Source organism: Pseudocercospora fijiensis (assembly GCF_000340215.1).
Source record: "Pseudocercospora fijiensis CIRAD86 unplaced genomic scaffold MYCFIscaffold_3, whole genome shotgun sequence".
NCBI classification, from domain to species: domain Eukaryota; kingdom Fungi; phylum Ascomycota; class Dothideomycetes; order Mycosphaerellales; family Mycosphaerellaceae; genus Pseudocercospora; species Pseudocercospora fijiensis.
This window is the reverse complement of record NW_006921534.1, coordinates 2,823,707-2,834,988: the sequence shown is the minus strand read 5'-3', so window position 1 is coordinate 2,834,988 and position 11,282 is coordinate 2,823,707. Positions and strand designations below refer to the sequence as shown.

Genomic DNA, 11,282 nt, shown 5'->3' with positions numbered 1-11,282 from the left:
GTAAGGTCTGTGAAGGAGTCAGTGGTGTGTTGCCAAAGGGTAGGGGTGGATGTGGTCGGACTCACAAGTATGCCCTCAAATTCAGGGGAATCAGGGGCTTTAAGTACTATTTGGCTCGAAAGCCGTGCTGACAACTCAGAACGGGCTTTTCTTCTGTTGTGAACTTGCACCGTTACACCGTCGGCTGGAGGTGCCCAGGGGCCAGAGATCTGCCTATACAAGGCCAGCGCCAGCTCAACACCTTCCAGAAGTCTCGCACAAGCACAAGAAGGCATCTAGCCGCGAGTCTAGAAGCATCTCGGTCATCCATTGTAGGTGTCAATGGTTGCAGGCTGGAAAGTTGTGGTGATACTGACTGACGTGCGCGACAGCTAGGCCGAACTGTTGCCACCGCCCACCCAACACCACCCAGAAGTCTCGAGAACGCACATGGACACGCTTAGCTGCGACAGTGGAAGAATCTCAGCAATCGCTATCAAGTAATACTGGTTGTAGGCTGGAAAGTTGTAAGGATACTGATTGATAGCGCGACAGCCAGCCTGTCCGAATACCACCACCGCACTCAACGCCATTCCACACGCCACCCATCCGTCCTTTGGCATCGCTCAAAGCAGCACGTGAACACCTACTCTCTCCGTTTCTAGAAGACAGAGCAGCTCGACGCCAACTTCGAGACCGTCGACCTGAAAAGGCCCAGTACGAGTAGCAGCTTGCCACCGCCGCGTTCGCCCGCTCAGCAACCACTACGTCAGTAACGGTCTCGACAGCACCACTATCACAAAAGCCCGCTGTATGGCATATTAGAATCAGCAGAAGAAGGTATGAGGCCATTACAACTATGTACTGAGCATGTGGACTTCTGTCCCGTCCTGCAAAACCACTTGTGAAAGACCCACCCCTTCCCCTTCTCCCAAATAAGCTTGCCAGGCGACACTGACACACCCTCTGCTTAGCTATCTTGCAAAATGCCCTCGCACACAACGACAATGCAGCGCCCAGACAGAGCCACAGAGCTGCGCGAACTCACGCGCGGAGACCGAGAGCGTCTCGCTCGCTGCCCGTCTGCGCCCGCAACGACTTCTGCCGCCGCCGAGAACCAGGAACCAGTCCGCGCCCCAAGGCACCGCATATGGATGAAGCTTCTTTGCTCTTGTTTTGGTCAAGGTTAAGTGGATTGGCTCGCAAGTTACCAGATAGCTCAACGAGACTCAGCCTTCGACGCACATGAAATCACTCTGCTACATACCCGTGTCGAATAAATGTGGGGAGAAGGTATAAGAGTTGCTGCGTGAAATCGTGATTGTTGGAAGGAGATGCTTGAAACTCACACCACTGTGACTCTGGCCTCCCTGTGGCAAGATGCTGCTAGCTGCCCTTCTCGCTCTTGGTGGTGGTCATGGTTGAGATGAGAAGGCTCTTCGACTCGGTGCACACCTTCGTGAGTAGTAGATTGAGAACTCCCGAAGCTGACTCTCTGTGACTCCGGTCTCGTCCTAGCACGATGCTCATCGCTGCCCTGTCAGCCCCGATAAGCTGTGCTGGATTCAGGAGCTGTGTTGAGCCTTCTCGCGCTGGGTTCTGAACTTCATACTAGCGGAGCGTGCGCCCACACTATGCAGCCATTGCTCCAAACAGCTTGAAAAGAGGCCCACTGCTACACGGAGTAAGACATGATTTGGAGCCCTGTTGAGTTTCGCAGCACTGGGTTCGGTTGCCTGCGGGTGGTGGCAACCCTCTCAATACACACTTACACCATACCAGCGACTGGTGTTTGGGACATGGAAGAGACTGGGCATATGACGGAGAGGGTCACATATAAGATTCATGTGAAGTATTGTAGCGCTGAGCTTCGGACACTCGTGAAAGATGGCAGTCCTCTCAGCATGGGCAGACACCTTGCCAGCGACTGGTGTCTGCAGCTTGAAAGAGGCCCGCTACTACAGTACACGGAGCGGAAGGCCAGTGAAGACGTGTAGCATATTTCGAGTGTCACCGAAAGCCAATCCAAGTCTCAAGATCCGGTTGACGTGGATCTCTACGCTCCACCATCGCCAGAGGTGAAGCAGAGCACAACTGCCAAGATCCATCAGCAGCTCCACCAAATGCATCTCCGCACTGTCGGAAAAGCGCGGAAAAGCCAGACTTTGCGCTGCTCAATGCCGAACATACTGTCTCCGCCTCACAGCGCAACGATCTCCGACTATGGTATCTTTGCCAGCATCTGCGGAAATGGAGACACCTACTGCGTACAGCAATTGTAACTTGTGCTCACATATATGTTCGATGGACCTCGTCCGATGTCCGCATCATCATCAGCGACAGTCAACAAGATGGCGGCGACAGTACTGCAGTCAGTGGCGACACATCCACCCAGCTCGAAGGCAACAACTGTGCGGGAGGTCGAGGTGTATAATGACGAACTGGACTTGGAGACAAGGGAAGCACGTACCGTGGACGAATTGATTAAGCTTCGTTCTGTTCAGAAAGGCTGCAATGAACCAATCATCTCCTACCCGAAGTCTGGAACCAACTATGTCGACTGTACGCCGAAACAATTAGATGAACTGGTTGAGCAAGCAGCTTGTATCTACTCCGCAACGGTGCCGCAAAGGATATCTTCAGAGGATCCGGTCCAAGTGGTCGGTATGCTCGGCGACTCAGACTTGAGCTACCTTGTATCCCTTCTAGCAGTATCTCGACTGGGTCACACAGCCCTACTGCTTTCAACTCGGATCACAGACGAAGCATACGAGAGTCTGCTGTCCACGACACGAGCTACTGCTTTGCTCTACCGCGCCTCGTTCCAGACAGCCGCAACGACAGTGATCGCGAAACTGCCGGGTCTCAAGACAGCACATATCATCGATACATCGACTCTGAGCACGAAATCTGCGAGACTAGCACTCTCGATCCTTGATCCAAAGCGTGAGACTAAGAATCGCTCATTTATCATTCACTCGAGTGGCTCTACAGGATTGCCGAAACCAATCTTTCAGACTCACAGCGCTTCGCTGTACACCTACTCACAGCACTTCGGCCTGGTTGGATATCTTACACTTCCCCTCTACCACAATCATGGCATCTGCTGTACCTTCCGAGCCATTCACTCGCGGCGAAAGATCTACCTCTCCAATGCCAAACTTCCTTTGGCCACGAAGCATCTCTTGGCGACCTTCAGGGAGCATTCGGACATCAGAATCTTCTATGGTGTACCCTACGCATTGAAGCTTCTTGCAGAGACGGAAGAAGGCATTCAGCTTCTGACGCGACTTGACATCGTCATGTTCGGTGGCTCGGCCTGTCCAAAACCGATCGGAGACAGCTTAGTCGAAGGTGGAGTGCACTTAGTTGGCCATTACGGAGCCACAGAAGTAGGCCAGCTCATGACCTCTTTCCGGGATTTCAGTAACGATAAGGAATGGGACTGGCTACGAGTGCCAGAGCGACTGCTCCCGTATCTGAGCATGGAGCTGCGAGGTCCCAATTTATACGAGCTTTGTGTCAATCAAGGCTGGGGATCCAAGGTTGCGACCAATCGAGACGATGGGTCCTATGCGACCAAAGATCTCTTCGAGCCACATCCAAGCAAACCCAACACTTGGCGATACTACGCGCGATTGGATGACACGATTGTGCTTGAGAATGGCGAGAAGGCAAATCCCTTGCTCGTCGAGGGAGTGCTTCGCCAGAACAAGAATGTTGCAGAAGCTGTGGTGTTCGGAGCCAACAAGCCACGACTTGGAGCTTTCTTGATCCCGAAGGAGGAAGTGACGCTTTCAAGCAAGGAAATCATCGACTCGCTCACGCCGGCGATCGCAGACATGAACAAGAATTTGCCGGCCTATGCCAAGCTCTCTCGGGACATGATCAGGGTGCTTCCAGCAGAAACAGAGTATCGTCGTACTGACAAGGGCACTGTGATCCGCGCGGCGTTCTATCGCGACTTTGCTCCGCAGATCGATGCCATGTATGTCGACGAGAAAGGCGGATCGTTGCGGCTAACTAGGGACGAGCTTCTGGCGTTCCTGAGAGCAGAACTCGTTTCGAAGCTCGCTGCAAAAGGAGAGCTTTCTTTCGGCAATGACACCGATCTCTTCTCACTCGGTGTTGATTCACTGCAGGCTATCCAGATTCGCAGTCACATCCTCAAGCACATTGACCTAGGAGGCCAAGAGCTCGGACGAAATTTTGTCTTCGACTTTCCGACTTTGAATAGAATGGCAGACGAAGTTCTCCGGCTCCAGACTGGAAAACCTGCATTGGCGCAAGTGAGCGTTGAAGATCGCATGGCAGCGATGGTGGAGAAGTATGGCACATTTGAGAGCCATGTACCCATGGAGCGTCAAGCGGATGGCGAGTTCGCACTTGTCACGGGTGCAACTGGCTCTCTTGGTGCCCACCTCGTCGCACGTCTGGCTTCACAGAAATCAACGCGGAAGGTTTATTGTCTTGTACGAGCATCTGACACTTCTTCAGCGACAGCTCGTGTGGAAGAGTCTCTTCGAGCCCGTCGTGTGTTCGAAAGTCTCTCTCTGGAAGCACTTCAGAAGATCGTCGCCTTCCCATCGGACTTTGCTGACGCTCATCTTGGGCTTAATGACGAGACTTTCAACGAAATGGCGTCAAACATCACTCATCTCTTCCACTTGGCGTGGTCTGTCAACTTCAACAAAGGTCTTGAAAGCTTCGAAGCCGATTGTGTCGCTGGCACTCGGAATCTGATCAACATTTGCTTGAAAGTAAAGCGGCCGGAACCTGCTTCCTTCAATTTCTGCTCTTCAGTGAGCGCCACCGCACGTACATCAGGAGGCGTTGTACCGGAAGCCCTCGCAGAATCACTTGGCGTTGCTCAAGGCATGGGCTATGCGCAATCGAAGCTTGTGACTGAGAACATCTGCGACCGAGCGGCAAAGCAGACTGGTCTCAAAGCTCGCGTACTGCGAGTTGGTCAAGTCATTGGCGATACTCAAAATGGTGTATGGAACGCTACTGAAGCGATACCCATGATCCTGCAGACTGCCAAGACTGTTGGAGCCCTGCCAACACTTGATGAGCGACCATCATGGCTCACAGTCGATACCGTCGCCCAGGCGTTCATTGACATTAGCACGTCAGGCGCAGACGCAACTTTCGTCAACGTCGTGAATCACAATACCTTCCATTGGACGAAAGACTTTCTCCCCTTGCTAAAGCAAGCAGGTGTGGACTTTGAAGCTGTTGATCCGAGAGAGTGGCTCACACGACTGAGATCCTCAGACCCTGATCCAGAGAAAAACCCTCCAATCAAGCTTGTTGACTTCTTTGCTAGCAAGTATGATACTGACGCTGCGCGCCCCTCGCTGGAATATAAGACAGATGTGGCGAGGAAGTGGTCCCCTGCTCTCGAAGACGCTGGCGTTATCGATGCAGAGCTTGTTGGAAAGATCGTGGCATATATGCGGAGCATTGGGACCTTATAGACTGATGACCTGGTGAAGCATTAGCTCTTGATACATGAGCAAGGAGCATAGCAGGTATCTTGGATACGGTTCCTGTCAGCCCGAGAGAGGCTAATATGCATAAACTTCTTTGAATATAATATCACTTGCCAACATCTCGTTCTTAGCTTCTACATCACTCACCCAATGAGCCGTAGTGCATTCATATTCTGGATCTAGTCTAGTAGAACCTGGCTACTTCTTCTTAGTCGCGAATTTCCCAGAATCAGGTCAACAGTCGTTTGTTATTGATGGAAGTTACAATTGCAGGCAATAGATAATTTCAATTGCCCATAATCAGGTCAACAGTCGTGTGTTATTGATGGGAATTACAATTGCAGGCAATAGATAATTTCGATTGCCCATCGAGAGACGACGTCAAGAAATGGACGAGAACCCCAGTCTCTATGATTTCCTTGCTCCCTTCTAATCTGTATCGGATACTTTTTATCTAAATAGTGAACTTCTCCTTGTTCTCGGCCGCAGTCTCCTTCGCAGCCTTTTGCACGTACTCATCACCGACCTCGTGGAAAATGTCAACTCCCCACCGAGCAGGGAAGTTGAACCTCTTGTGTCTCTCCAACGCATTCAATGCCTCATAATGCTCTGATGGGAGTTCCTTGACCTTCAAGTTCGCAGCGATTCTTGAAGGCGTGACAGACTTGGGAAGCACCACAGTACCTCGCTGAACACCCCATGCAGCCAGGACGGCACCTGGATCGAGGCCAACTGCCTTTGCGATTTCGTGGACCTTGGGATCGTCGACGGTTCGTGGCTCGCCGGTTTGATTGTTGCCGAGAGGTGAATATGCCTCGACCAAGATGCCTCTATCTTTGCAGTACTTTGTCAGCTCTGGTTGCTGGAGGTATGGGTGAGCCTCGATTTGGTTGACAGCAGGTACGACGCTGGTGTTCTTGAGGAGGTGCTCTAATCTCTTGATGTCGAAGTTGGAAACACCGACTGCCTTGACCTTGCCCGTGGCCACAAGCTTGGTCATGGCATTCCACGTTTCGGCGATCTTCTCGTCAGTTTGGTACTCGGTGTCGATATCGAAAACGCCATCTTCATTCAGTGGAAACCATTTGTCACCAGGGCGGAAGGCACTACCAACGTTAGCGAGAGATCCAATCAGCCAATCCGTCGGTCTTACACTGGCCAATGCATCAAGTACAGGTCTAGGTAGTCGGTGCCATAGTCCTTGAGTGAACTGTCCAAGGCTTTCTCAATGTCTTCCGGTCTGTGGTCCCGATTCCAAAGCTTTCCCGTTAAGAAGATCTCATCTCTCTTCACTCCTGATTTCTTGATACCGAGGCCAACTTCATTCTCGTTGCGGTAGATTGCTGCACCATCAATGTGGCGGTATCCCTGCTTCAACGCTTCTTCAACAGCTTTCTCGACCTCGTGGGGAGCAGCTTGCCATGCTGAAAATTCAGGTCAGTGGGGGTGACACTCTCTAGACTTTTGGCGACTTGCTGCCAAACCCAACCTGAAAGCAATGGGAATAAGGGTCAGCAATAGTTCATACGATAGGCACTCCCAAACACCGCGCGGAGACAGTGCTGCCATCTCTGACATCGCTGGCTCGGTCGTACACATATGCACGGAATCATGCCTTATACACTAGGGCATACTCACTGCAGGTATCTTAGCTCCGGTGTTGAGTTGAAAGGAGTCAGCGAGAGGCATGCTGGGCGTTTCAATCGGGGTTTCGGATGGTAGACAAATTCTTGTTAAGGATTGCGGGAAGAGAAGGGATATAAGAGAATCAAAAACCTCGTTTCGACGGTGACAGTGCCCCTCCAAACATCCCACCTTGGTGGCCGAAAATATGCTTGTGAACTCAGATGCCGGAGCGACGCCGATGTCGTGCTCAGGGATGCGATATCCGCATTTCGAACCCCATAACTTCTTTTTTTATGAGAGCTCTTGGTCAATCTGGATGAGCCAAATCCGAGAAGCGCTTCCATATCGGCAAGCGTCGGCCTCTGAAGTTCATGCCATTTCCGCACACTTGATTCCATTTTCCGCCCAGCTTCGGAAATGCTCGGTTTGCTCGCAATACTCCAACTTGCGTGTCTTCTTCGGATGTCTGCCCCGGAGAGCAGTCTCTGGGATTGCGGGACGATGTGTGGAGCAGAGCAGAGCAGCATGGCATCTTTCTTGTTACTAAGAGCTGACAGAAAATGCCAAGCCCGTGGCCTCAGGCTTGTCTCCGGCTCATCCCGTTCAATCCGCAGCTTCACTTCCGCTCTGCGAGACGACATCACCACATCTCAGCACCCATCGAACCCCATCCGAGCTCCCTGTCAAAGTAATACCGCCATCAAACACCTGTCTGAACCATCACATATACTGACACCCACCGCGAAGATGCTCGCCCGCCAGATCGCTCAGCGCAACGCCTTCGCGGCCGCCCGCCGTAACTTCTCGACCACACGTCCTCAGTTCAGCTCGCCATACCACTACCCAGAAGGCCCACGAAGCAATATTCCATTCAACCCGCTCACCCGATTCTTTGCTGTGAGATACTGGACCTTCATGTGTATGTTGGAAGTGGCCGGGAAAAGCAGGAGGCAAGCGCTAACGAGTTTTGCAGTCGTTGGATTTGCTACGCCGTTCGGCATTGCTGGTAAGTATGGGCGCGGCGGTTGGAACTCCAGGTGTGCTAATCTGGTGTGCAGTCTGGCAGACAAAAAAGAACCAATAGATGGGTGCGGATCAGACGGGTATCGAGAGCAGAAGAGGCAAGGAGACCTGCAGAGAGAACATGGCGTAGCGAAACGGGCAGTGGGATACTCTCATATGTACAAATGGCATTCGAGAAATTTTGACACCAACGTCCCTCTCATGTGCCATCCGTTCGACGCCCTTGCTGTCACTGCTTCCGAACCGGGCAATTTCGTGGCACGCAAAATGTTGGAGGAAGAATGCCACGCCTCTTCAGCTAGCATTATTGGAGCAATCCCCAATATGCTGGCGATGACCTCAGGTGCTGAAGCCTTTGATATGGTAGTTGCTTTATCCGCAAACTAGTCGGTACATATCATTGCGCAGTTCCGGCGTGATGCCAAGGAGGCATGCGTCTGGATTCGCGGTTTTCTCGGCAGTCTCCATGATGGAGATTGGGATGTACCATGGTATCTAAGATCGTACGCAACGTTGGCAGTGATGCGCGAGCCACTCTCAATTGACGTGGACTGTTCTGCGGCATGTGGAGATGTGCGCTCTTGATGCTTTTTTTTGGTGGGAATGTTGGCAGTTTTGCTGCGATGACGAGATGCTGCTGCTGTAAAGTTGAAGCAGGAGATGCGACAGATTATGAGTATGGTGCTAACATAACGCACAGACTACCTGCGCCATGCCAAGCGCGTTCACATTCACTTGACACGAGATTAGATGCGTGACCTTTTACGCTTTACGCTGACCTCATCTATACAGTCGTCCTCTGCGCACTCTTCCCAGACTCGTCTCAGACCCAGCTCCAGATTCGCGACCATCGACACTCGCAATCGCAAGATGGCCCACATCGTTTCCAGGCTCAACGTCCCCAAGCCTTACTTTCATCTTTTGCAGTAATTTCGCTCGCTCCGATCCATTCATCGCCGTTCCGCCCCCGGGCACAGCAATATGCGGATTATCCCTTGTCGCAAGGCTAGAAACGTTGAGTAAGAGGTCAGGTGCTTTGTTGAAGAAGCATCTGATCATGGGCTGAATCAGACATGCCGCGATGAGAAGTAATGATGCTGCACATAGTGTGATTGCCCAGCCACGATGGCAGACGAAAATTTCAAAGTGGGCTATTTCTTGTCCTGTGACGGTCGACGAATTGCCCAGGAAGAGGTCGTGAGTGTTCCCAGCAAGTAAAGCCTGGGTCATGTTGAAGGTATGGTCTGTCTTTCCTGTGGCTTTGGCTTGAGATAACGCCTGGAATGCTGTCAGGCTGGTCCAATATGCGTTGATCAATTGGCCCATGCGGATCTCATAAGATGTCCTGGTGACAGGAAGACCGGGTGCGGTTTTCTTGCTCAAGAGTGCTGCCAGCACGTCTAACGGGCTGTCAGGATCGATTAGGTAGCATTGCACTGCGGTGGGAAAGCCAGAATTCCCCGTGCTTGAAGTGACAAAGGCCGCAGAGAAGAGACCCCAATTGAAGTTTGTGGGTCCATTTTCTCCTTCCATATGTGCATTCAACACTGTTTGCGTTGCTGGTGGATGAGGCAGACGAGAGCGGCGAATGCTCCGAGCAGCGCAAGATGAGTCTGAAGGGCAGAGAACTTCCACTTCGACATACGTGGTCACGATCTCGCAGAACGACGATGCCTCACTGTACCAGTCGTAGTATGTGAAGTTACAAGGCGGCTCCGCGCCATCGAATTTTGGTGGTGTGCATGAGGTGTCGAAGCCAGCAATAGATCCATTCGTGAAGTCAGACGCGCCCCCACAGCTGGCATCGAAGTTCAGTGACAATGTGGTACCGGCACCTTTGAAAGTACTGCCATTGAGGGCGGAAGTGGGTTCTGATGAAGTCACATTGACACTCGGGCATTCAACGTGAAGATATGATGTCTCGGCCTTGAAGATGTGGTCTTTGCCGGGGAGAGTCGTATTGCTGGTTATCGGAACGCCGACGAGTGACGCGTATTGTATATCGGGGGCGCTGGTGTTGTACCATCCGTTCTGGTCAGGTCTACCAGCACTTTCGAAAGATTCCAACAAAGGCACTTTGAAGTTGCCCCAGAGGTCCAATGCCGAATGCTTCATGTCTGGGCTTGCGATCAGCGATGCAAGAAAGAGAGTGTTGGGCACGTGGAGCATTGGATACGATGATTGATTACCATAGTAGCCCAGCGCGTTCGAGGTTGGTGTCATGTAGGTGAAAGTCGCATTCGAGGATGATGTGTCGTTTCCAAAGCTGAGTTGACGAATTGATGCCTGACCTCCAACGGGTGACAGAGCCCATACTACAACAAGTATGATTCCCAACATGCTGATGACTCTTGAGCGTAACTGAGAGGTGACGGTACTGGTGAGGGATGTGCTCCCAGCGAGTAGATCCAGGACACCGAGACGTTCGCCTCTTTCCAGTCTCCAGAGAAGGGTCGTATGCGCTACGCGACCAATCACGCAGGCGAACAGGATGGGGAACACGCTCGGTCCCACTCTCGAGCCTCTATACAGCAAAGTCTTCACTCGAGGCCACTCGGCGGTCTCTTTCTGATCAAACCAGATGACTGCTAAAGCAAACTCGAGGAACAGAACCGAGAACGCAAGAAGGGCATGTCGACCAATGACTCGGACAGAAATGAGATGGCTGTGGTCTTGATGGCTTTCGGTGCAGTTGGCCAGCCCTTGACGTTCGATGATGTTGTCTGCCGAAGCAAAGGATTGGTGTCGCCATTCGATTCGATTTGTCCCAACCTGGCCTCTTTTAAGTCCACTGTGTCTCTGCTTTTGCTGTGCGACAATGCATTAGAGTATGTAGTGCTCCAGCTAGGCTGGCGCCAGGGTCTGGCATTGGCATCGGAAGTCATCGAGACGTCTCGCTGTGAAGGCTTCGAACATACTGGTATTGTCAATTGATAATATAGGGTTGAAGCTGGTCGGAATCTGCCATGTAGCGCTGTTGCGCTATCTCATCAAAGTGATGCAGACAGCGAAGCAAGGTGGCGCGGCAGTCGTTAGTAGTTTTGTTTGTGCCTGAACTGGCCCGGCAATAACAGAGGTAGCTTCCGACCGCATTTCTCATAGGCCAGCCTTGTTTACGTTTCGGACGGTATGCGTGCCGGGTGAATCAATATTTTGATC

At 52.0% G+C, this 11,282-nt stretch overlaps 5 protein-coding genes across 5 annotated transcripts; 2 read left to right on the top strand and 3 right to left on the bottom strand.

Moving 5' to 3' along the window:
* Positions 1–18: 18 nt before the first annotated feature.
* On the bottom strand, positions 19–2,167 carry MYCFIDRAFT_173332 (uncharacterized protein; the record flags this gene model as incomplete). Its single annotated transcript, XM_007926755.1, has 18 exons — positions 19–74; positions 133–153; positions 179–233; positions 260–355; positions 392–416; positions 451–604; positions 650–683; positions 718–859; positions 882–948; positions 980–1,054; positions 1,098–1,213; positions 1,243–1,383; positions 1,433–1,578; positions 1,611–1,625; positions 1,653–1,715; positions 1,746–1,906; positions 1,949–2,093; positions 2,117–2,167. 18 exons carry the CDS (start codon positions 2,165–2,167, stop codon positions 19–21), a joined length of 1,563 nt encoding a protein of 520 aa, XP_007924946.1.
* A 163-nt stretch (positions 2,168–2,330) lies between these two features.
* On the top strand, positions 2,331–5,459 carry MYCFIDRAFT_133560 (uncharacterized protein; the record flags this gene model as incomplete). The annotated part of the gene is made up of 1 exon (XM_007926754.1): positions 2,331–5,459. One exon carries the CDS (start codon positions 2,331–2,333, stop codon positions 5,457–5,459), a length of 3,129 nt encoding a protein of 1,042 aa, XP_007924945.1.
* A 405-nt stretch (positions 5,460–5,864) lies between these two features.
* MYCFIDRAFT_152559 (uncharacterized protein) lies at positions 5,865–7,173 on the bottom strand. The gene is made up of 4 exons (XM_007926753.1): positions 7,113–7,173; positions 6,951–6,963; positions 6,628–6,898; positions 5,865–6,580 (listed from the first exon to the last, which is right to left on the bottom strand). Exons 1-4 carry the CDS (start codon positions 7,161–7,163, stop codon positions 5,929–5,931), a joined length of 987 nt encoding a protein of 328 aa, XP_007924944.1. The 5' UTR covers positions 7,164–7,173; the 3' UTR covers positions 5,865–5,928.
* Positions 7,174–7,847: 674 nt separating this feature from the next.
* On the top strand, positions 7,848–8,184 carry MYCFIDRAFT_133410 (uncharacterized protein; the record flags this gene model as incomplete). Its single annotated transcript, XM_007926752.1, has 3 exons — positions 7,848–8,019; positions 8,074–8,106; positions 8,159–8,184. The coding sequence occupies 3 exons, from the start codon at positions 7,848–7,850 to the stop codon at positions 8,182–8,184; spliced, it is 231 nt and encodes a 76-aa protein (XP_007924943.1).
* Positions 8,185–8,777: 593 nt separating this feature from the next.
* MYCFIDRAFT_214695 (uncharacterized protein) lies at positions 8,778–10,463 on the bottom strand (the record flags this gene model as incomplete). Its single annotated transcript, XM_007926751.1, has 1 exon — positions 8,778–10,463. The coding sequence occupies one exon, from the start codon at positions 10,461–10,463 to the stop codon at positions 8,904–8,906; it is 1,560 nt and encodes a 519-aa protein (XP_007924942.1). The 3' UTR covers positions 8,778–8,903.
* Between the last annotated feature and the right edge of the window lie 819 nt (positions 10,464–11,282).